At 34.3% G+C, this 25490-nt stretch overlaps 3 protein-coding genes across 4 annotated transcripts; 2 read left to right on the top strand and 1 right to left on the bottom strand.

The window, feature by feature from the left end:
• Positions 1 to 5259: 5259 nt before the first annotated feature.
• LOC143470691 (uncharacterized) lies at positions 5260 to 7189 on the bottom strand. Of its 2 annotated transcripts, XM_076968957.1 has the most exons (3): positions 6996 to 7189; positions 6623 to 6883; positions 5260 to 6482 (listed from the first exon to the last, which is right to left on the bottom strand). In XM_076968957.1, the coding sequence occupies exons 2-3, from the start codon at positions 6837 to 6839 to the stop codon at positions 5749 to 5751; spliced, it is 951 nt and encodes a 316-aa protein (XP_076825072.1). In that variant the 5' UTR covers positions 6840 to 6883; positions 6996 to 7189; the 3' UTR covers positions 5260 to 5748. The 2 variants fall into 2 exon arrangements, with proteins under 2 accessions (XP_076825072.1, XP_076825071.1); XM_076968956.1 differs by having other exon boundaries at positions 6623 to 7189.
• A 5312-nt stretch (positions 7190 to 12501) lies between these two features.
• LOC143469992 (uncharacterized) lies at positions 12502 to 16080 on the top strand. Its single transcript, XM_076967817.1, has 4 exons — positions 12502 to 12737; positions 13266 to 13360; positions 14014 to 14142; positions 14666 to 16080. The coding sequence occupies exons 1-4, from the start codon at positions 12653 to 12655 to the stop codon at positions 14774 to 14776; spliced, it is 420 nt and encodes a 139-aa protein (XP_076823932.1). The 5' UTR covers positions 12502 to 12652; the 3' UTR covers positions 14777 to 16080.
• A 4873-nt stretch (positions 16081 to 20953) lies between these two features.
• Positions 20954 to 21960, top strand: LOC143470991 (uncharacterized). Its single transcript, XM_076969300.1, has one exon. It carries the CDS (start codon positions 21178 to 21180, stop codon positions 21904 to 21906), a length of 729 nt encoding a protein of 242 aa, XP_076825415.1. The 5' UTR covers positions 20954 to 21177; the 3' UTR covers positions 21907 to 21960.
• The last annotated feature ends 3530 nt before the right edge of the window (positions 21961 to 25490 follow it).

Below are 25490 nucleotides of genomic sequence, written 5' to 3'. Positions count from 1 at the left end.
GCAACCTGTCTCTTATTTTTTTACACTCTAAGATGTTTATATTCATTTGCAGTATTTATGACATAACTGGAATGCGCTTCGATCGCACATTGGAAACGACAGATTACACTGACCGCATCCGTGGTACCAACATAGGTTGCTATATATAGAACTAGTTATATATATGAACTATATATACTGTAGGCTACAAGTGATAGAAAGTGCATAAGCGGCTTTACCCGTATCAAGTCTCAGATAGTTTACACTGGTGACCCCCAAACCCGGTTAATTTCTGTTTATTTTTCACACAGCAAGATCGATTTCTTTCACTGGCTCGAATCTGGAAAGGTTCACAGCAGTTTTTTGATGAATTTAAGCAAAAAAATCTTCCAAACTCTAATTTCTTCTTGCGATCCAAGTGCCCAGTGCGCACACATATTACAAACTATGCAAGCTCAGATTTTTATTTTGCAAGAACAAGTGGAAAAACGGCCACGACTGTTTCAATTTTTACAGTGTCAAGCAGCATCGTCTGTTTCATCGTTGCGGCAACACGGAGGCTGTCAACTTTCTGCAGAAACGTTTGTTCCGCAACATCACCAACAGCACTTGCTGAACAAGCCGCCTCGCAATGGTAGTGACAAATGTCTTCAAACGCAGTGAAAAAAGCCACCCAGGAACAACCTTCTACCCACAAACGTTGCAGCCCGGAACAACGCCAGCACAAGCTTTAATTACGGTTACCACAAAACGTTGGCAAGTTGGCCAGAAAGCCTTCCCAAAGATTTTTTTTCTACCGCAACGATGAATCTTTTAACAAAAATGCAATCGTCACGGACGCCAATGTCTCGCCTTCCCACCAGTCACCTTCCAGTAAAGTTTGAAACGAAACTCACGCAAGTCATTACAGCTCTTTAAACCTGAGACAAAGATACGCAAACTGTACAACAATGTTTCTTGACGTGGGGCTTGGCAAAATGTTGGTGAAGTATGTGAATTAAAATTTAACGAAGAAATATGTAATACCTTTTTGCAACTTTCTCTTCAAAATTGAGCAAGAATGCTCCTGTACCTGTCTAATAGTTTATTTAGGAGGAGGGCCATGTCCCTACAGTCAACCCCTCATGAACCCAATTGTTTTAAATGCCCTTATGAACCTAATATTTGGGGGCCGTAGGCTTTTTCGCGTCTTTGTTCCTTTTTTGTCATCACATTCCCTTGATTGCCTTCGCTCACCATCCGGAACAACAAAAACTTTGTTTGCTTACGGGAGTCTGTTCTGAACCCTGCTGGATGTGTCTGGTGTATGTGATTACTGGATCGAAAACACTAACTGCTATTATTATCTATTACATTTTTTGCCGGCCATACACTCAAGCCAGTGTGGAAAAGGTGTGAGACGGGCCAATATTAGCCCGGGCCTACGATTTTTAACGGGGCCTGTTATTTTCTTTCAAACTTTCATTAACTTTCATTTTGCAGTGTGTAAAGAAAACAAGCTTTAACATTTGAGTGGTGGAAATTTGGCAGCAACCTGCATATACCTATAACCTGCATGATTTTACATTTATGTGGAGTCAATAGAAATGAAATTAAGAGCTAGCACCCATTTTTAATCAATTTTTTTTATTTACACCATGTTTTTAACGTCAAATGTTACAAAAACGTTTTTAAAACAAAAGTTTATAAAACTTTTACAGTAACATATTAAAATAATGCTAACAAGTTTAGTTTTCAATGAAGAAACATTGGACCTTTCGATTTTTTCTCTGATGTTAACTAGCACTGGAATAATTACGTTGTGATGAAAATCTGTATAGAGTGTAAATTGACAATGGTGACGACTAGCCGTTTATGAATTAGGCTATGCGTTTAAGATTTACGAATTTATCTCATTTTTGCAAGGATGTAGGCTCAAGGAAAAAGAACTTTCAAACACCTTTTTATGCGCTTTTTATTTTCACAATTAGATAAATATCTTGAAAACTTGACAAAGTCGAATTGCAAAAAATGCTGTCACTAAGTTTTTATCAGGTAACCTACCAATCTAAAAATTACGACAAAACCTCAATGTTTTACCGTATTTTAGTAAAATGTTGCTTTAGTTTGAGGTTATTACGGGAACTTTTGCATAAAAGCGGGTTTGCTGTAGTTTTTAATTGATTAAATTCTCAATAAGCATATTCGTGTAATACCTCAGAGAGTTTAAAAGAATGAAACACCAGTTAGTATAGATAGGCATATAATTCGTGACGTAATAACTTACAGTTGGGCTACCAATAACTAAGTCGCTTTGAAGGGTTTCAACAGTCAATTGCGTCAAACATATCTAAGGCAGTATACATTTCTCAAACGTTTCTTTACCAAAGCCTCTCAAATACGTTTTAATGGAAATATATAGAAAGGCGTATACTTACGCACGGCTCTGTACTCCACATATTTCATATCTCATGGTTTTTGGTTTATATGTAGGTTTACGACTGTATTTATGCTGAAAAATTTCAAAATAGTATTACAGTTCGCAGTGTAAATGATTTGTTGTAACTTAATTGCAATAATGACTGCATGATTCTGTAAAATATTTATTTTTCTTTTAATTTTTAATGGGAATTTGAGTTAGTGGACGTCTGTCTTTTTCGCATGCCAAGTTTTAAGCAAATTGAAAAGTGAGGCTCTGGAGCCCGTGCCCCAGTTGCCTTATTTGTCCCTTTTCGCTGCTGTCTTTACTTTCAAACGCAATGAGCACAACATTTTTCTTCTTGAAAATAATTAAAGAAATTACATTTATTCATAGATCAACGCTGTTGTCTACATTATATTTAGCTGGATACATTACGTAACATAATAGAATTAGTTGCTGAATGTTCACTTTTAAACTGGCAAAAGTGACTTTGATGTGTCTGAAATTTTAAGCTTGAGCGGCGATAACAATCCCTTTAAAATAGATCTCGTTAATTCGTGTTAGATCCTAGACTGAAAACGGTACATTGATATGACCATATACAGCATAAAAATAAAAACGCAAACAACACTCGTAACCAAATATTATTGTATAGTAAAGTAACTATGACATAAAACAAAAAATACATTTAAGTAAATCAATAAAATGATTTAAGTTTGAAAAGGAAACTTGAGTTGCAACTCCTTAATCGCCGACAAAGTTAAACAACAGCAAAGTAACTGAAATATCTGTAAAACCATACGAAGACCTTACCCTTATAACCCACATGAAATCCATGATCAGCCATTTTACGTTAATGTAAAGACATCAAAAACATTAGCAACAAAATCTGAAACGTCGAAGCAGAAGCAGCCAACATATGTCAACGAATTTGTTACTGACAGTTTAGTTCAGGTGAGAAGTAACTGGGGTGTCGTGATATTAAGATGGCGTTAAGAGGCGTCGTTACCCACAACGTTATGCAATATCAAACTACAGCGCTTTTTGCACTTCAGGAAGTTTGTTCAAAAGCTCTTCATTTATTATCGTGAGGAAGCTTGTGTATATAGTTTTCAAGAGTTATCTTTGCACTTCACTTGAAAATTACTCAAACACGCGGTTGAGGAAAAGAAACTTTTGACGTCATTGGCGGAACAAAGTGGTTGTCTTTCACAACTGTGAGTTAAGCTGCTATATACGCAAAGGACTTCGCGACGATGAAATCTCTTCTATAAAGACACTGGGCACAAGCCATTGGGTTACAAATCGTTTGAGCTTGCCGGGCGTCATGCGAAAAGAGTTCAAAACAAAGAAAAAGATATTTTGAAAAATAGTTTTAAAATTAATTTATTCTTCACCGATTATTTTGGTTTTAGCTCATCGTTAAGAGATAAGAGGCAGTTTAAGTCGGAAAAACTTAAGCCGTGAAAAGGCAAATGTTGACGCATAAATAAAAAATAAAATTCTTTGACAATTTATATTGAGGACAAATTGGACTTTGCATGTCGTCTTATGCTTAAAATATTTTCGTAAACGTTCATGGCAATGCCGGGGTCTTTTACGTATAAATAGAGTAATTACCAGTTACATATAAGTATCAATTACGTCATGGTGTATGTTGTAGCAGCTCACGTTTGATGACGTGTGTAAGTTTCGATGACAACTTGTTTGCCGTATAGACAGACTCAACCCAATATCAAAAGACTTTTTGTGAAAAGTGAAATGTCTGAAAATATTTTGATAATCTAAAAACGTATTCCCGATTTGCGAGATATATAAGAATAAAAGAGATATTTGCTTCATAATAAGACTGTCGGTTTGAGCTCTTCATCGAAGTAAATGTAAGTATAAAGGATGTATAAAGCAAGTGTTAAGGATAACACGCTTTTGTGTTCAAGGATGTTCGCATTTCTTTAAATCAAAGTCGCAACGACTAGAGTCCGTTTTTTTTAAAGACTTGATTCAATTCTTTTTCAAGAAAGTTACATAAAAGGTTTAACTCCAACCGACCATTGAAAAGACTCGACCTCGAATCGGTCTATTACGATTTTATTTTAGCATTGAGGAAATAAGAACTTCTTGATTTTTGGTCCAAACATATTAAAGTGTAACTAAAAATGAATTTATTTGTCTACGAAAGCGAACCATGCAACAAATAAAGCAAATTTTATTAAAACTCTTAACGTTCTTGTTCACAAAAATGATATTTTTTCTTTTTGTACAACTTGGTTTCTAATAACAGTCGAGTCGACTTGATTCGAGTCATTTCTTCCAAAAAGCTCGACTTAACTTGATTTTTGGAAAATAAATGACTTGACTTGATTTGCGAATCGAGTTTAACAACTTTTCTACGACTCTTTTTTTAATATTGATAAATTAACAAAATGTTTGCAAAGGTCGTGCGAAAGAGTATTCGAAGTTGTTTTAAACACAGACTGCATATGGAGATCGTTTGTAGTAATACCACTTTTTTCTGTCACACAGGAATATAATTGCCGAAACGTACACAGCACTCGGCCTGTATATTTTTAATATCAATTTAATATCTCTAATATTTACATTTGTCGCTCTGGCTTTTGTATATTACATTATCATTGCGATCTCGTATTTTGGCTTTACCAAGAAACTCATGATTGGTTGCGGAGGTAAGCAAATGAGCAAGTTGTAAACTTTAGATATTTCCGGTAGTCGTTAGGCCATACCTTAAAGCACTAAACCTGTTTACGACACATAACTATGGTGTATATCACACGAATGAAAAGTGAATCATTAGAATGAATCACTACTCTAGACTCTAGAGCATATGAGATTTAAGTTGAAGTATATTGCCTATGTATTGGATGAGGCAAAATAAGTTGGATACAGACCAATGCAGTTTGCCAAAGGTACTCCAAAGGCATCCAACTGGTCCACTATAAATATATCCGTATGCAAAAGTGTAAGACAAACAAATGACTACATATACAAAGCATTTAAAACGTGAATATATAACACTTGTTAAAACATGCATATAGAAAAATACTTAAAACACACACATGTAAATATTGCGGTATTAAGTAACAAACATAAAATGGACAATGTGTTTTAAGCAGACAAATAGGTTCACTCACAATTTAAAACAAAATAAATTATTTGCACATCCGTAAGGGACAGTAAAGGCTGTAAGAAGGAAATGCTACAAAACCACGAAGTCCTGGTTATCTAAAAATGCAAGCAGTAGATTCGAAGTTTACGATATAACGACATCAAACCAAACTTAATCTTAGAACAAATGTTTTCTCATAACAAGACATTGTTTTGTTTTGAACTGGCTATTACTGGACAGTGTCCTAACTTCTGGTCATTGCGCAACATCGCCATGGAAATAGCTTATTTTTCCAATTCCTGTCTGACATAATAACTGCAATCAAGTTTATAAGGAGGTCAGAAGTATAAATAACATAATTAACATAAGTTGTATGATGTTTGTAAAATATTGCGAAGAATGAATTTAGGATGTCCGAAAGTACACACACTCCAGCGGTAATGGCAGCTCGTTTTATGACGGATGTCGTAAACTTTACATCGAATCCTCGATCAGCCATTTTACGTTCATGTATACGTAAAGGATAAATGAAAGATATCAATAACAGAATCTGTAAGGTCAAAGTACTAGCAGCCAAAACAACCCAACGGATTTTTTGTTGACCAGTTCCTTCTGGTGAGAAGCAACCGACAGATGTCGTTACTAAGGTAGGAGATAACAAAAATATGATGCAATTCATAGGCACTATGATAAATAAAATTATTAGGGAAATGTAGTTTAAATATCTTGCTTTCTTAGCGATTATTGTTTTTATAACTGGATGGGAATAAAATACTGAATAAACTCTGTACCATAGAGTAAAATAATCTAAGAAAATTGCCATTGTAAAGCTGACAATTTTTATTTTATGATAATTGGCACAAAAAGGCTCTTTTTGAGGTACGATGAGTGGCAATTCCGAAGCGGCATAAATAAGTGGGAAAAATGCAGCAAGAAATGTTAAAAAATTGATGAGTGCTTCAGTTCCTCTTGTTTTGTCTGATACAACAACGAAAAGCATTTAGTGAACTATGTATAATTGAAGTTCGAAGAACAGAAGTGGTTTAACATCTGTCTATCAAGCAACAAATCAATAAGTAGCATTTGGGGTCGTCTCGCTTTTTCTCTTTTAGACTTACCTTTAAAACTCATTAACTTATTTTTGTGTCCGTAATATCCAATGGCAATGATTATGTAGACGAGTAGCAAGGTTGCAAAAGAAATGAATGTCATGGATGCAATCCTCTCCGTATTAGCCTCTTTTATTTCTAGTTCTGGTGAAGCGGTTCCGTTTGTAATAGGTAAAAAAGTGGACATAGATGCCAATGCAGACATAGTTGTTTCATTCGTAACCATTATAAGACTTTTACGGTTGCAAGTTGCAGGTCACACACTGAAAACTAAAAAAGACAATCTTTAACTTTCCTTTCTCACCTACACAAACTTTTAATTTGAAACATACAAAGCACAAGAGCTCTGATTTAATCTGAAAATTGTTTGTAGAGATCTCACTGCAAGCCGCATTAATTCTGAAACGCATTTTTCTCACGAAGTCTGTTAAATACTGTATATGGCAAACATCGTTGCTTTGAGAAAATCTTTGATGGCAAGCAGGTGACGATGGCACTCACGTCATCCACCTTCAGACTGCATGTGACTTTAAGACTAAAATTATGAAATTATGAAGACGTTTCAACAAACATTGGACGCCCTTCATACCTAATTTAAAGAATTAAAATCAGGATGAAAAAAGATAAAATCAGCTTCTCCGTCATGTTTAGTGATTTTATTAGGACAAACCGGTTTCATTAATTTGTTCACAGCAATTGCGCTGTCTCAGTGTATTTTTTTAATTGCAGTATATCTTAGCCATACTGACATCAAACTCCCCTAGTCTGCCGAAGGTAACTGTGAAGGATAGGCCTAATTGTTAATATCAATCCCTTACATAAACTAGCGAGCTGCTTATAATCTCAATCTTTGTGAAATGTTTTTCTAGTTTCAAAGCTTCGGACTCATTCTGGTTCAATTTGTACTTGTTTTCTAACCTTAGTGAAATTCGATTAATCACTTGATGCCTCCACAGACACGTCAATCCAGTAAATTTAACCACACATTTTGGAACACCTCCTACACTCAGCGTCGATGTGTAGGACGTGCTAATCAGTAGGCTCAAGGAAATTGTAGTTAAAATGCAGCAACCGTGAAAGCCAAGAAATTTACAGAATCTAACGTAGCCTGTCCTACCTCTTGTTTCTGTGTGGTGAACAATCAGACGAAAAAAAATTGGCAAACAGACTATTTGCAAAAATTGTTTCTTCAATGATTCTGCCAACTTTTCCAACGCTATCCTAGTACTGTCTTTTTATATACCCATCGTTGCTTTGAGGAAATCCTTGATAACACAGTATAGGCTGTGATGGCACGTCAGTATACGTCATACACCTTAATTCAGACTGCGTGTGATCTTAGGAATATAATTGCAATGAACAAACATCGGGTAAACGACTTATCTATATAATTTTTAGACATAAAACTATAGGATAGTCTTTCCGCGACGTAGTAATTTTAAAATGGCAAACCAGATTCATTGATTTGTTAATAGCAATTGCTTTGTCTCAAAATTTTTAACGTTTGCTGTATCTTAACCTTATAGGTATTATATTTGCATAATCGGTGAAGGTAACGTTTACAATTATCGTTAATATCTATAACATGCACATAACGTAAATTTTAATAATATAGTATATTTAACATCTATACACATACACTTTTTTGGGAACCCAATTTATTCCCTCAAGAGAGTTGTGGGGGCAGCAGCTTTTAGAGTTCCCTAAACATTTTTTTTTTACAAGGTTGAGTAAAGAAAAACTTGGATCGTGACCAATCCAGGTCAGTGATGTAGTTTTACCACCTAATTCTTGGGCGCTCCTTTGGTTTTTTATTGATCTGTTGGGCAAGCATGACTTGTTGACTTTTTCGCAATTCTTTCCTGAGGCATTTAAGTCTATATCAGGTAATAGAACTTTCAAACAACAAAACACAAGTTCGGGCAAGTCTTTACAAAAAACTGAACTGAGTCAGACTTTAACATAATGCATAATTTGCATTCATAAAAAATTTCATGTTTCGATCTTTCTGGAATGTTCGAACAATGACGATAGAATAAATGCTAATATTGCTCTACTGTACCGTCTGCAACATCGACCATGCGTTACTTTGTACCATGCTGAGGATAACAACCAATTAGGATTGCTGTAAATGAGATTAAGACAGTGAAAAGTGTTCAGAGTTCTGTGAGTGTTTGAAAGTGCTTAACAACATCTACGATGCAATCAGTGATAAGGACAATGTCAACTATGCCCGAGAAAAGCTTTGATCGTACCTATTTGACACATCACTACATCTAGCACTATTGGGCCATGGACCCCCTTACGAACCCAACGTTTTAGGCCGCTAATTTTTTTACGATTTAATTTTTCTTTTATCACATTTTCTTGTTTGCGACTGCTTATCAGCTATAACCTTTCGGAAAACGTATAATAGGCTTGAATACGGCATTTCAAAATTGTTGTATACAACTTTAATTAATTGTTTTACACGGCGTTTCAAAAGAGTGTATTATAAGCTAGCTGCTATTGGCCGTGTAAATATGAAAATACATTTCATTTTAGGGCATTTTAAAGCAGTTTCTGGAGCGTAAAAACCCAAAATCTTTAAGCTTAGCGTCTTTTAGGTGGGAAATAAAAACATAGAGATTTTAGACCCAGCTTTTAAAAACTTTTGCCTCCCTCATCGCAATCCTAAACACGCCACTGTATGTCACTTACGTTACACTTAAAAATTGGTATGATCAACAACCAGCTGAACTGCACAAAGTGGTAAAATCCATTCCGAAAGATTTTACGCTGATAATAATGGTAATCTATACTTGATCATTTGGAACAAGCGTTTATCCCAAACGTCACTGTATTTGTATAACATTCGCGACAGCTATTATACAGCTATACAAAGTTTCTCAAAATGCACATGTTGTCATATACGAACCCAATACATTAATGCTATATATTTTAATACATTAATATCATACATTATATACCTGATGTACAGTAGGTTATGACGTCATGAGGTTATGACGAAAGAATGACCAGATCGAATGATACAGAGAAGAATTTGGTCTTGATGAGGTCACGATTCAACATTCCAGAAAATGTACTCTGGCGCATGCCGCCATTTTTGACGCTCGCTTGTAACATTTTAGGTTGAATTGGGTATGAAGTTTAGTCAAATCAAGCAGAGTTTAGCGCGTCACTTGGTACCGCGAAAAACCGTTTTTCGCATTTCACCTTATCCAGAACTGAAAAGGTAGGACGCGACGGCGTGTGTTATCTTTTTCGATACCTGGACATATACTCAGTATGCATTTTTCGTGCACTTGAGTCGTATGTTTACATTACAATTACATGCCGTGTCGCTTGAAGCGTATGTGAGAAATATTTGACCTAGTAGTAAGTTTTAAGCACCCAAACCTTGTTATTAGATTCTTTTATGCACTACAGATGACCATATCAACTTAAATATGACAAACAATTGTGACAAAAAAGTGGTGTTAGTGCGTGTGGTTTATATTTCTGACAAACTCTTCTGTTTAAAACAATATATTCATAAGCGAAAAGGGTCATTACATTATCTTTACACATAGAAAATATCTAAAACTTTTACTACAGTAAAATACCTTGCTGATATTTCCATGAATGCTTTAGCAGTCAATCATGAAATTTGAAAACCAATATTTAGGAACTCGACTGATACAAATCCATTGAAAAAAGATTTCCCAAGCTGATAGATTAAAATCATGCCAATAAATTATTATCAATTAAATCATTAAAATCATTTACAGTATGGTGTCGTCACATGTAGCTCCTACCTGCCGGCAGACAGTGTGGTATGATAGTATGGCAACCGGCATGACCGTACGTGTGATTTAGTCAAAAACATACACACAACATTATACATACGCAAGTCACAAAGTCGGAGAGCTTCAAATACGTCTTCAGATGGTCATATCTCGCATTGTAATCGTTATATACAGAAATTATTATAAATGCTGTGTGTCACAATGTTAAACAAATGAATTAAATTTCGGTACTCATGTTCTAACACTAGCGATTGATGTTTTGATGATGATTGATGCGATGCAAAAAGAAATACTTTTCTGCAGACTTATTTGTCTTTCTGTCGTGGCACAGATAAGTGAAATGCTATGCTGTCGCAATTTAAAAACTTTTCAAGTTTGCATCATGACTTCTTTGATCGATCTTCCATGATCACAAAACGTGAAGAGCTTCCGGCCATCTGATATGGTAATTGCCATCGCCTTGCATCAACGTTTTAGCAAAAAAAAAGAGATTTTGCCATGTAGCACTGAAACATACAAAAAGAATGAGAGTAAAAGTTATTAAAAAAGTTGCAATATTAATGTTACCATGTTTAAAATCATGGAGCAGTACGGTTGACCCTCATGATATAGCAAATACGGTAAAAATACTGAAGTACATTACATAAATCTTACCCAGAATTACCGCCTTTGCAAACACGGACCGCTTTATTGTAGATTTGCATTAATTTTTCAACCAGCATAAACTTATCCAACGGTTAAAAACCACAATTCAAAACATTCAAACGACAAAATTAATTTTTATATTTCTTCAATTTCTCGAATCATTTTGAGCAATTTGTTGCTATACAGTGCTTCTTCTCGTCATCTCTATCAATATTTTTATCCACTGGCTCCACGAAGATGTTGGTCGTTTTTTTGCGATTTTCCGTGCAATAAGTTTAAGCTTTAGCATTTTTCTAAACTTTCTGACCGGTCGCCTCACCCAGCAGCAGTTATGCGCTTGCTGTTCAACCGAATATGCAATTATCCCCGAATTGGAGGAAAGTGTAATTGTAGTTGGTTTTACTATAATATTTATATACTCCCGGTGTGAAGCTTGTAAGTGTCGCTTGTCGTATATTTGTTTTTATTACGACTCGGATATCTAATCCAAATTATAATTATACGCATTATGTATGCCACAAATTTTTTATGTCATTGATTTAAACAAATCTATAAATAAATTTAATCATTTTCGGTTTAGGGCTTGAAAAAAGCGACTTACTAAAAGTTAAATGAATTTTGAATCTTTTAATTTGAAAAATTTGCAATAAGATGTACTTTTGAAGAATTTTTTATCTTTAAATTATACCGAACTAACTCTGCAAACGTAATCTTCACATAATACATAATTAGTAGGGCGACATATGAATTATAACTGCATCACGTGCGGGCTAAGTACATAAAGGAAAATTATATAGCCTAATAGCCTATAATTGAACATGGAAATTAATACAAACACGAAGGGTCATTTTCTCCTTAAAGTTTGCAAAGCAAAGCTTAACCTTCTACTGTAATTAACTGATTAAGTCACAAGCAAAAGGGGAATGAAGATAGCGCGATTATAATTGTGCCCAAGGCACAGCTGTTTATTTGTACTACTAATAAGCTATATCTTCTTTGTAAGTCCGATAATTAAGGCGATATTGTTTGCAGAAACAAACCGATCGAGATTTATATACACTCGTTGTCATATTTTCTCGTTTTGTTTATTTATCTCACGCCATAGGTATGTCAGGACACAAAAGGGTTTTAAAGTCGTTTCCATGTCCCCCAACAGTCTCAAGCGTGTAATTTGTTTCGGGGTATACAGGAGCCTTATGTAGATAAAGTTTTTCTAGTTAAAGTACAAGTTAAGGAAGGAATACGCCTGTCATACAAAGCAGTATAGAGTTGTTTGGTAATAGTCTAATCTTGTGTTTAGGCCTACCAAATAGACGTGTTTATACGATACGTAGGAAGCCAACGTATACATGTATGTATAATGTATGTGCCTCGGGTGATGACATTTCTTCTGACGAATCTGTCAAAAGATTAAAAGACGCCGCTTTTATTTACCACGGATAACATTCTCATGTTAAGGTTTACAAAGATAAACCACCATATAACCTTTTAAGCAACTTTTTCTAACTTTCAGTTAAGTTATTTGTATTTTCATGAGACAGGGTAGCTCATAATGTTATAGTTTGCACGGTTGGGAAAAGGACAACTCATTTGAAAGAAAGCAAGAATGACGTGGTCTCCACAGATCAATTGCTTTTGTTGGATTATGGTTTTTCTTTGCACTGTTATAACTGAGACCAAACAAAGTACAAGTAAGTACGATGTTTTTGTGCGATTTTAAATTGTTTAAATCTTGACAAATCTACAATGTTTGTTGTTTCTGTTGGTATAATGCAAAGCACGATCGATCGGTAATCGATTTATTAAGTTTCCAAATCTTATACTGTAGTAAACGTTAACATCACATTTCGCAAACTGTGACTGTAATTTTAACTTCTATAGTTTACTGTAGTTTACTGTAGTTTTCTATAGTTTGCTGTACTGTTTACTGTATTCTGTACTTGTTTCGAATACTGTTATTATGCGTATATCATTGTTTAAATGGTGTTAAACAAACCTATATGGAATAAGTTGTAAAGTTTTTCCTGTCGGCCACCATTTTAATGTACACAGCGAGCAAATATAATTGCTAATGATCTATATAAATATTTTGTTTTCAACCGCTCTCTTTCAACATGCAAGACTTCACGGAGATAAATAAAACGTGCAAAACCTGCATAATGTTGTGTTCCTATACAGTAATCTCACGTCAAATTATATGTATTTGTGGTATGTTAAAGGTAACGAAAAATTTTGGCAGTTCCCAAACAAAACTGAAGTATGTTACGGTGGTCGAAACGGCGAATACAAAATCCAAACCTGCTCTAACAAAGAGGTAAATATCCCCCTGGTAAATTATTGCTTTCCGCTCATCTCAAAAAGTTATGTTATGTGCAGTAATATTATCACTATCTAACGTTTTAAACAGTTAAAAATTTTGTTATGTAGCAGAGTCGTGATGTCGAGTCACTTTTTGCCAAGACTTTACTTAACTCGAGTCTCTTTCTAAAAAAGTGCGTAAAATGATTTGACTTGACTCGAGCCAATATTTGAAATGACTCTAGTCGGTTTGTTTGTAGTACGTTTCAGCAGATAAAACAAATCTCTATTTCTTGGTCTAAATACATTAAGGTGTAACTTAAAATGATTTTATTTGTCTACGAACGCGTGCGGGGCAACTAAATGACGCAAATTTTGTAATAATCTTAAACGTTTCTTGACTCGAGTTTTATTCACCAAATGACTCGAGTCAATTATACCAAAAGATTGGACTTGGCTTGAGTTTTAAAAGGTAAATGACTTGACTTGCGGCTCGAGTTTGATGACTTGCTTATGACTCTGTTATATAGTCAAAATACATGCAGTGACATTAACTAATGATAAAATTGCACTGGAAACTTTTAGGCTTAAAAAAGCACTTGGACAGCCAAAAATACAATAACCTTCTACCATTGCTTATGTATCGTTTACGATAACATTTTTACATAGGAAATGTGCATCACCACGTTCAGCATCAACAAAGGATCGACAACTATAGAAAAAGCTTGTGTTGAGGCAGAAACGTGTAGTAAGCTGGAAGGCCATAATTTGCGATTTTGCAAAAACTTTCGCACGGAAGTAAGTGGATTACTTTCAAACTAAACTTGTTAAATCCACAATGTGAAATATAAAATGTACGCAATGTAAAATTTTTTTTAAAAGGAAATTATTTTACTGCATAATCAACAAAATGTATTAAATTTAATGGATTTTTTTTAATGAATTCTTCATCGTAATACATACTTTTCTACAGTTTAATAAGACGTACTAATTGTATTTCATGGATATATGTAATAAATTTAATTTATAATAAGCAAACCATAATAAATTATAAATAGCGGGGCAAAAAGAATTTACTGTCACAATGAGACAATTTTTTTGCAAATCTTGATAGATTAATTCTTTTTGTTCTAAAGTTTCTAAAGTAACATTTTTATTTATTGTGAACGTATGCCCTGCAGGTACCATTACAACTTTACAAGCAGTGTATTTCATAAAGTACCTTTATCAACAAACAAATATGGTACAAGTTATAGGCTACCAACAAAAAATTGTTCTGTTATATAATACTATTGTATAATCAAAATTTTTTGATATGTAGGATTCAACTTGTCATTTTTGCTGTGTTGGAAATCGCTGTAATAACCTGGAAAAAATCGAAGAATTTGAACATGTTTACCAATTACTTTCAAACATTAGCTTAAAACATTAGCTTGTTTAGTTCGAACAAAAAAAACATGTGACATTTCCTAAGTTCTACTTAGCTGATTTGTCTGAGGCGTGACAAATAACTCAAAGAAATAATTCTGTTATGAGTCAACTGGCAATGCCCGAAGCTATCGTTGACTTTAGGATATAAATCTTTAGTAATCTTCTCTGCAAGTATTTGACATTTGACTTTTCGGTAATTTGATGCTTTTCCCCTTTAAGATAAGACTGATTTTTAGGCTATAGGATTATTTATATATATAGTTATATTAAGTTATCTTTTAATGAGTTTGAGGTACAAAATATTTCTAACGGTTTTATTTTTGAAAATTCAATTTTTATTAAAATGTTTTCTTGTACATAAGCTGGGTTTATTGCCGCCAATAATTTAGTTTATTCCTGTTCCATAATTTTGTGTCCTTATTTCCATGTAGGCCTACTTAAGTATTTTACGCTTTGCTTTGTGATAATAAACTCTCTCGATAATAAAACAAGTTGTGCGTATATGTCGAAGGTGTTTGAAGTACAACGCCTGAAGGGTCGCTTTGCTGTAATATATATTCGTCTGCTTGTTTGAATCAAACGAACGACGATGAAAATTTTTGTTTTGTTACGCATTTTATCAAGTAGCTATTTACTGCTTCTGTGTTACAAAATTCCTGAAAACTTTTCGTCCGCCACTGCTAAGAACAGCAAAAAGTAAAAAAATTGAAAGTGAGCTATAAGTAACTGCAAGAATGGTTGTGAAGCGAAAACAAGCTTGATACTATTTTCTTCCGAAATTATCCACTTTCTCTGTTGGTTTGCAGCTTCAGGCAACCCGTTGTTATTTGGAAGTTCGCTTTAGTGTTAAAGTTATAGAGTAAACCGCCGCATACTAGGAAGCGTAACGAAGAACTTCCACAATAACTTGCTAGTTTATGCTTATCCGCTGATCAACCTTTAATAGGACACTGAAGTTATTATACGTATTACAACGTCAATGTGTAGTGTAACATCGCCATGTTTATCTTTTTTACTTGATTGTGGTGTTTCCTGCCGGTCTCTCATTACAACACTTTTACAGATAGAGTCTTTTTATCACCGTTAGAATAAGAGAGAGAGAGAGGGGGTTTCTTCTTCTGGATTGTAGAAAAAAGTTTCATCTTGCCGACCCACTGGTTCAAAATCACTCGAGCATAACCATTTTCTCTCTTTCATTCTATGACTAACCAGTGATAAAAAGGTTTTACCACTTTTATGAGTGGTATCTATAACCACAATTCCATAGTGACGCAATAAAGTGGGAAGTGATGAGTTTGGAAGTGATTTACCTGTTCTAAATGATGAGATCAGTTGTTTGAAACTCCTCATTGCCATTTTATTTATTTATTTATTATATTGTTCGCCATTGACTGTGGGGAGCTGATAAATTTGTTACAGCAAAACAACACGAAAAGATGCTCACAGACAATCAACGAACGGGAAAATATGGCAAACCCCGAAAGCTTACAACGCGCAAGGTGTTAATTGCACAGTTGTGCTATAATGATGAGAGCACAGCCACCAAACCCAATAAATGCTTACATTGACAAAAATATTACGTAGTAACTAAAGTAAAGCAAAAAACTTTCACACACCATAACAACATCACAGAAAATCAATAGTTAAATCGAAACAAATAGAGATGATATAGGGATTGCTGATGTGCACATTGATGGTTAAAATAAAAACCACCAAAAGAAGCACCATCCTAGGGATCAGAATCCCTATTCTGTGGCCTTCAGGTGCAAAAAAAGCATGACAATAAAAATTATATTTTAAAATGTCATAATTCAACGTTCCCAAGAACACAATTCCATAAGCAAATAACAAAGTCTCAATAAATACAAAACCGAATATAATATGTTGCCATGGCAAAGTAAAAGACATTACAATGCTTTAGTTTACAGTTTTAAGCTATTTATCCTGCTAATGTATGAAAACTACCCTGTGTTCCAGGATAACTTGGTAAATGCGAATTATTTAAACGTGCGAACCCTGTATGTATTCTCTGCTTATACTTTAATGTGTGGAAAGAAACTAATGCAACTCTGTAGTGCCTACTAGTGTTCGATGCTGAGCGCCTTGTTAAAGTAAACGAAACTCCTTCGGTAATTGTACAAGCTTGTTTGCTGTCCAGGTTTGAAGTGCCTAAGACCGTTGCCAAGGTTCCCTATCATAGTCAGTAAACTCCTGTTGCACTGCTTATTAAGCGCTACGAAGTGGCTATTTCACTGTATGGAGGTCACGCGGTCTGTTGTGTTAGATAGGCGGTAAGGTTGTGAATAAATACAGCTTTTCTGCAGGATAGAACATACACATGGGGACGCCATATTCAAAACGGCCTGAAAACGCACGTTTTAATACAGTGACATTCGACATCAATATAAGTGTCACTCCACTTTCCAAAATAAAATAAATCTCTACATGCTTGAGATAATTATCCAGTCCTGCTGCCCGATAATAACATGATTTATAGTTATCACCGGGTATAGTGTAGTTTATATTATAGTATAAACTTTACACTGAACTGCAGTCCATAAGTAACTATAATTTCACGCTTTGTCTTACTATACAACCAAAGGCATCATTTTTTTTCGATGTATTACTTAGAAAATATTTATTAAAGTTGTATGTTTTACTTTTTTAATTTTTTACCTTTGCAGTCTCGTTTTTTATCGTTTGTGTGAGGTTTACGTTCTCTGGTAGACACGTTACGGGTTACGTCATAGATGCTATTTTTTATTTATATCACAGCAGTTGAGTAGCTTTGTTGCTGTTTATTTACACCTTACAGGTTCTCTTATACACTGAAAGTGATGCCATTTCTGGCAAAACTCATTCTACTACCAAATGTGAACTGTTTGATCCGACAATATTTGCATTAGTTTCTACGAGGAGAAGTCAAAAGATTTTTAAAAGTTTTGCACAGTGGTAAATCTACCGTTAACGGGAAGCTTGGAGCTTCTGCAGCATGAGTAAAAGAAAGTCCAAAATGGTGCACCACGCTTTGTTAGTCCATTGTTCGTGATATAAGTTTATGTAAATTTTTACTTTCCAGGACGACCATCAGATGTGTATTACTGACACTTTAACGTGCGATAGGCCTACATCACGATCGCAGTGAGTGAACCTTGCTCATGTCACGATATGTTTAGAGTGATCCTTTCTTTCTATTTTGCAGTTACCGCTCATTTACAAACAAAATTTGTGCCACTTTATTGTTAACCAACACACGACTTAGAGATTTCTGTCAAAATCGAAACTTTTAATTTTGTAAATTTGTCACATTGCTTTGAGGTCCTAAACTCATATCTTACTGTAAAAAGAGAACATAACAGCAAATAGAAATAGGGTATACAGTACCACATTATATTTAGCCTTCCCTTACACAACATAAAGTTACATAGCTTGGATACAGAGTCTAGACCGTGCAACGATTAACAACATAAATGTTCCAAACTAAACCCCTTAAAATAATAACCTTACACCATTAGACGATACGCAAACAAGTCAATAACTGCGGTCTGGAGAACATCAAAAGTCAAATGTGTAGAAATATAAACAAAAGTTTTGTTTGCATTTGCAATAGCAACTTCATACTCAATATAAAAGATACACAGATGTCACTGTTATGCAACATTAAAACTTGAATCGATTAATCAATCTCGTGATTTTCTGTTTGGCGAGACTATAAGTTTATAGAAAACCCGGGGCTTTGGGTCAAACACAAAAGACTTCGCTTTATCGTGCTACAGTAGTTTGCTGTAATAATGCATGATGTCAAGAAAGGAAATATTCTATCTTTTTATAACTTAGTATCGCTATGATTTTATAAGCAATCAAGCGTATATGATGTCTAGATTGTAAATTTCAGTTTTATCATAAATTTCAGTTTTGTGTCGTATGCCGAACTTTATTACTACAATTGATGTTATAAGTTATAACGCTACCCTTTTGTATTCGTTATTGCTTATGTGAACTTTTGCTCTAATGCTGTCAACTTTTACGAGAATTTTAATTTAAAAAGATTTGTTTAGGACATAGTGAGTCGGCTTTCTTTATTTTGCTTAACTACAGGATTAGCATATTTTTCTATCATCAGACGAGCAACGCGCCCAGGTTTATTACGATAAGAAAGAATTCGGTCATCTGCAAAATGCGTTGTTGTATTTTAAGCTATTGACTTGGTTGCTTTACCAGACTCCGTCGTTGAAGCCCAAACGTCACAATGTACATTATGCACATCGCAATGTGCACAACCTTATTTTTCTCTTTTGCATTTCTATCGAAAAAAAATAAATAAAATTGACGTCGTTTTAGTTTCTTAACTGTTTATACGCTCATACAAAATGCAGCAGTGAAGCAGTCATAATAAGTAATAAATGTTAAAGGAATTTATTTCGTAGTTTTGTAGGCCTGTATAACATGTCATATATGACATAAAATGCATGTGTTTCAAACTCAATACGATAAAACTTTGCAAAAATGAGATTTTAGATTAGGAACAAAGAAATCAGGTTATCCTGAAGCTTTACTATATGACTTTTATTACGTCATTTGGAGTTATATAACTCGACGTTACAGCATTGTTATTTCAGTGTGTCTGGCTTGCATATAATGCTACGTGATATACGTACCCTATTGGTATAAAATCGTTATTCTTGAAATAATGTTGGTCCAGATCTAGACAATACGCAAGATCAGCCGTCTGGAGTTCAAAGGTCAAACTTGCAAAAGACAAAACAGATTGTCTACGGAGCGTGCTTGCAGATACAACTTGGAACTGTTTTAATGCTTGTACGGTATTATAAAAAATTATAAATGCAAAACTTTAATCGCATCTTTGAATTACATGAGAGCTATCTTAACTGGTGTTGAGAATGGATTCAAAATAAAGATTTCTGCATACCTATAGATTTTTGTGTATATACATATATGTACTGTATAGTATATATATCTGTGTATAGGTATACTTGTATCTAAGTAAAGTATAGGTATATCTATATATACACACTTGTACTGAATATAGTATTGTATGCACGTATATGTTTCAATAAGAAGTGCTATCTTGTGAATGTGTGAAAAAAATATGTGAAAAAATGTGTGTTATTGTGAATTGCAAAAAACCTCATGAATCTCACTCAACGAATTTTTGTTGCTGAAACATCTCACGTTTCCACTTTTTGGGACTTGGCCCCCGACAGACAAGTGTCGATTTCTGTATTTTTTTTGTCGTGCTATTTTTAAACAAATTGCAAACACAACATAGAAAGTCTAAAAGCATATAAATATTGGGAAATTCACAAAATAAAACCACAGTCAGTCGAGGCATTAAAGTTAAGTACGGCAAGCAACTTAAGGCATTTGATCTGTGGTACACATGGTAACATGACAACACGACACCACAAATCACAGCTAAATTTACAAGAATGTAAAAGTGTTATGGGAGACACAACTGCTCTTTACTTACGTTAAGTTATTATCAGTTATTAACCATTATTGGGCAGTTTATGACCATCAGCTAAAGTCTAGAGTACAAAAGTTTTAAGAAAGTAATGAAATAATATTGCCTAATAACCTAATATGGTTTATGCTATGTTACAGTTATTAGTTTTGATAACCGAAATTTAGAAGAAGAAATAAAAATGCAAGTTTACTTTATCATGTGATCATAGCCATGTGTTTGCCACTTTACAAAAGAAGGGTTAGTTTTACTTCTTGTTTTGTATTGTAACAGGTCATAAACACTCTTTTTGTACATTAGACACTTATTTTCACAAATTATTTATAAATTCTGCCTATTTTCTGTTGGTATTTTTGAGACTGAAATAACAGTTTTGCCGAAATACTACATCCAGTGATCTAGAACCATGAAAATCAATGCAGCAAACATCACCAATGAGACTTTCTTAAACGCAACTCAAACGACGACGTTTGTTTCCGATGGCGATGCAATAATGACACTCAGAATAGTCTCATTGTCATTCAGTTTCCTCGGGCTGGCAATGACGTCATATATCATCATCGCGTTATCATATTTTGGTTTTACCAGGAAACTCATGGTCGGTTGTTTAGGTTTGTAAAACCCATACTTTGAAAGACCGGTGTCGACGTCTGTGTTTTACACATATGACTTGCATGTATTTTAGGCACAATTTTTTCATTACCTGATTCCAATGATAACGATACCTGATCGTTAACGAAAGTATCGTTTATTTCTATAATTTAAACAATTCATGTGTATAGTTATAATTGATATATGAATGAATTGATGATGATGAATTTATTGTTTTGCTTATTTTGCCTTACTATTTAATAACAAAATATTTATTTCAATACTTAGCTTCACAAAACAAGAGTAAAAAGAAATGGAGAGCATCGATGATTAACTTGATGACACTCATTGCTGCAGTTTTCGTCTTAATCTACATCGGTGTCCAAATACCACTGATAGCTCCAGTCGTTGAACCTTTTTGTGCCATTTATCTTCGAATTTTGTTTGTGTTTTATGTTTTGGCGCTTGCCGCAGTCTATATTGCTTTGTGGTTACGGGTTTACTGGTCGTTCTACTCAAACAAAGTTTTAACGAAAGTGGTTAACAAAGTAGCAAAAGTTGTTAACTGGACCACTCTGGCGTTTCTTTGCGTTTTAGTAATCAGTAACTTAACCATTTTTCTCATCACATCGCCGTATGTCACCACACCAAAAGGATGCAATGCAATGAATTCAAATTCAGAAACAGACAAAATTAAGTGGATTTTCTTAGCTGCGTCTACAACCACGTTTCAAGTTTTGCTTCTGTACACTTTCATTTACCCGTTGTGCGTTCAGCGTCGCAAAAGGCTCGAAAGAGGTTTTGATACAAAATCGACGATGCTTGTGGTAAAGCGGGCTGCTATAACCGCAGCTGTGTGCGTGCTTTCAGATATATTTTCTTCGATTTTTGCCATTCACTATGATGACCCAACAGTCGATGTTTATCACATGTTATTTAGTTTCAACTTGCTTGTCAACTTGTGTGGCGTGATTTTCTCCACGGTCGACTGGAAAAGCAAGATTGTGCCGTGGCGCTATTCCGTACCTACTCGACTAAAACGATCAGCAAATTAAGAAAACTATAGTTTATAAACATAGTTCTTCTTATTTCCATTAACTCTTTTACAATTTTTCTTTCTTCACTATTTGCATGGTAAACATTTTTATAAAAAAGTTCGCTGAATTTTAAAAGCGCTGAGTTTCCAGCATTTTGCATCGAATAAAATAATAACTAAAAGTTTTGTAATTGAAGTCACATACACATTTAAGTAAATGAGACTATAATTAGCATTTGTAAATGTAAATCTCTCAAGCCTAAATAAAAATTTTAAAAGGCATTGGTTAGGCCTAAATAGCTAAGACAATAACATTGTTAATAAAAATAATTTACATGATGAATCTTGTCATGATACGAGTTACAAAATTTTGGGCGGTATTTAAAACTTACTTTCAAATTCAAATAAAATAAAGTTAAAAATTTCTTTGTAGTTTATTATTATTTGATACTATTACGTAATTAACTTGTAATGCCAACAACAATCCTGTAAAGTGTTAAGCCCCAATTTTATTTCAGAAGTACTGAGGCAGACCGAGTCTGTTGCTCAATCATGCATGCTTCAGCGACATCTGGTTACTAAATTCATGTTAAATTCACAAAAAGCGAACAAATGGCCAAGCCCCAGAGATTTTGTTTCATCGTGTAAGTTGAAAACGTTTAAAAATAATGCCAGATTTTCCAACAAAATAAAAGAATGTGGTACCTCTCTTCATATAACTTAGTACAACAATCATTAAATTAACAACGTTATATGGCGCCTATTGTTCTCTTTAATTGCTACAGTACTAGGTCTACTACTCTACAATGTATCATGCTGTGTTTATGATTAGACAATGTTTGAGTCAAATAAACGCAGGTTTGGAAATAGAAATGCTTATTTGAATACGTAATAACTAATAAGCTAAATGCATTGGCTGCCGAAGTGCAAAAATATGCTTTGAATAAACACTCGCTTTGCTTGGAGTTTTGGACTAAAACACGTTGCAAGAATTATCTCATAAGCCTGTATTTTGCGCAAGTAAAACGAATGAAGTAATTTGGGGGCCGTTAACTATTAGAGAAAAAGCTAATTATAAGTTGTAAATGTGATTTTACTATATTAAGCAGTCAATCTTATTAGGACAACATTCAGACGTATTTCAAAAAATGCATTCATTTGTTGGTATCTTATTCTGTGATGGCAAATGTAAAGTAAAGAATAGAGACAGCGATATGGAAATTACTGTTGCAGTTGTCCAACACCAGGTGATTGTAAAAAGTGTCAAGCGACGACGTACGCTTTTGATGACATTGGCATATTTCAACACTTAGAACAGCTTTTTACTAACATTTTATGACTATATTTATATTTATATTTATATATTTATTGACTACACCAGGATACTCAAAATCTGCCGTGGCATATAAAGTATTGCTTATTTATCTTTATTAATTATTGTGCTGTTTTTTTTAACAGGAACATTATGTTGCAATTAATTGTAAAACTAAACATTTCAAATTTAATAAGTTAAGCTTATTCCATAACTCACATCGTGTGAATATTTAAACAATTTTTTATTATTTGATTATTATAATTAAGTCGGGTGCAATTTGAAAATTTGTTTAATAAATCGTGCTTTAACTTTTTAGTAGTTAGTACCATTGCTTCAACCAAAAACTTTGTCATTAAGCGTTACGCAATTGTTCATGTGCAATATCGATTGCATCCCAATTCCAAAGTTTCCAAACATATGAATTGAAGATAGGACATTGAAAAATTCATTGAGATGCTTCATACAGTTTTTGCGTGGCACTAATTATATTCCAGTTCTGGAAAGGGTTATCGACAAGCAGCGTTGCGTTACAATTATGCGGAACTTTCAAGGTATGGCGATTAGAAGATAGCTTGCTTAAACCTTTTCCGTGTAAGTGTCACGAGAATATCTTTTCACACCTGGTTCACAAGCACTGCATTTTAACGTTGTAACACCCGGTTTGTAAAGCACTAGTTTACGGTGTAAGCTGTTTATGACTACTTAGTGTTTGTTTTATATTTACTACCCCGTAAACGGTTAGGGAGTTTTTACCTTAGTGTGTGCGTGCACTGTTTTTCTGCTGCATTATATTATACAGTAATTTAGTCCAATGTGTGTGTGTCAGCCGTTTTTATAGATGCTGTTCGTTACTTCATTTATGTGTACTTGCGTATACTTGTCGGTTTTCATAACTTCTCTCGCACTGTCGCACTTCTTTACTATTTACACGTGCAGGGTTTTTTTAGCTTGTTTCTCGTTCCGCGTCACCGCACTACCCCTGTAGACCTATTTGGTAATTAACGCCCCACGCTTATTCCCTTGCTATGTGGCCAAGATTTATGCTGTGTTTTGGTTGAGTTGAGTTAGTCTACTTTTGGTTTTAATACAAGAAAGACGTTTGTTTTTATTAAAAGAAAGACTCATAAAAGATAGGAGAGCAGAAACTGGCTAAGTGACTAGCCGTTAAGCGGGAAGATTCCTGGCTAAGGAAAATCTTGGTTACATAAGCATGTTCCATATACGTGCTTCAGAACCACTTGCCATATTACGTCATGTTGTTTTTTTATGAATTGTTTTAAAATAATCCATGCCATCGTTAGACTCAACGTTTTGGCCAAAGAGTATAATGTGTCATACATCACAGCAAATAAAACTTTTTTCGTCATAAAACGTGCTCAGTATTAACGTTACCAACAATTTGCAGTAAGAGCTCATTATGAAATGCCATTGTCAAATTCTCATGTCCTGTAAATATTTCCATTAAATACACGAAATATTGTACATTAGATATTTTGATTTGTAATTTTGATTCGATTAAAAGGACTATTATAGTATTGTCTTGTTGTAATTGTATACACTGTTGTCACATTACTGTAGTCTAGTCGCATTATTGTAAATTGCTGTATACTGTATATGCGTTACATACAGGTAGAGGTAGTCAGAAAATTTCTAATTTCTATATAGCGGTAGTTAATTTTAGCATATATTATTCATAACCTTTACATTGTCAAAGTCCTGAAAATGTATTGGTTGATGACGGAGATTTTGGAATACCAAGAAATTGTTTTTTATTTAGTTTATATTATTGCACAACTATCCATATGACTCACTTAACGATTTTTTATTTACATCTCACGCTCAAGCTTTTTTAGGACTTGGCCGTCTTCACGAGACAAACTTTGACGGTTGAGCGTTTTCGTCAAAGCCATATTTGTGCAATTCAAAAATATAACATGGAGATTCAAAAAGCAAATGCTATAAATATACCACAAATAAACGAAGAAAATCACAGTCAGTGGAGGAATCAGAGTCTGACGACCGTAGGTAGGCTAAAGGGTGTTTCAGTAACTGCAGTGCAAGCTTTAAGAAGGCGACAACACAAAGAGCTGAATATTCTTTGAAAGCACGTTTACTTTTTCGTTGCAATTATGACAGATTTTGACCATTAGCTTACACGCAAAAAAGGAAAGTTTTAAGAAAGTTATAAAATGTGATGCTTGTTAAATATAACCCCTTACCTAGAGCTTACATATTTTAGTCTAATTAACGTTATCTTTCATATATTATGTTATCACTGTTGGAGTAAA

Source organism: Clavelina lepadiformis, chromosome 9 (assembly GCF_947623445.1).
Source record: "Clavelina lepadiformis chromosome 9, kaClaLepa1.1, whole genome shotgun sequence".
Lineage (NCBI taxonomy): Eukaryota > Metazoa > Chordata > Ascidiacea > Aplousobranchia > Clavelinidae > Clavelina > Clavelina lepadiformis.
This window is presented reverse-complemented; position numbering and strand designations above follow the sequence as displayed.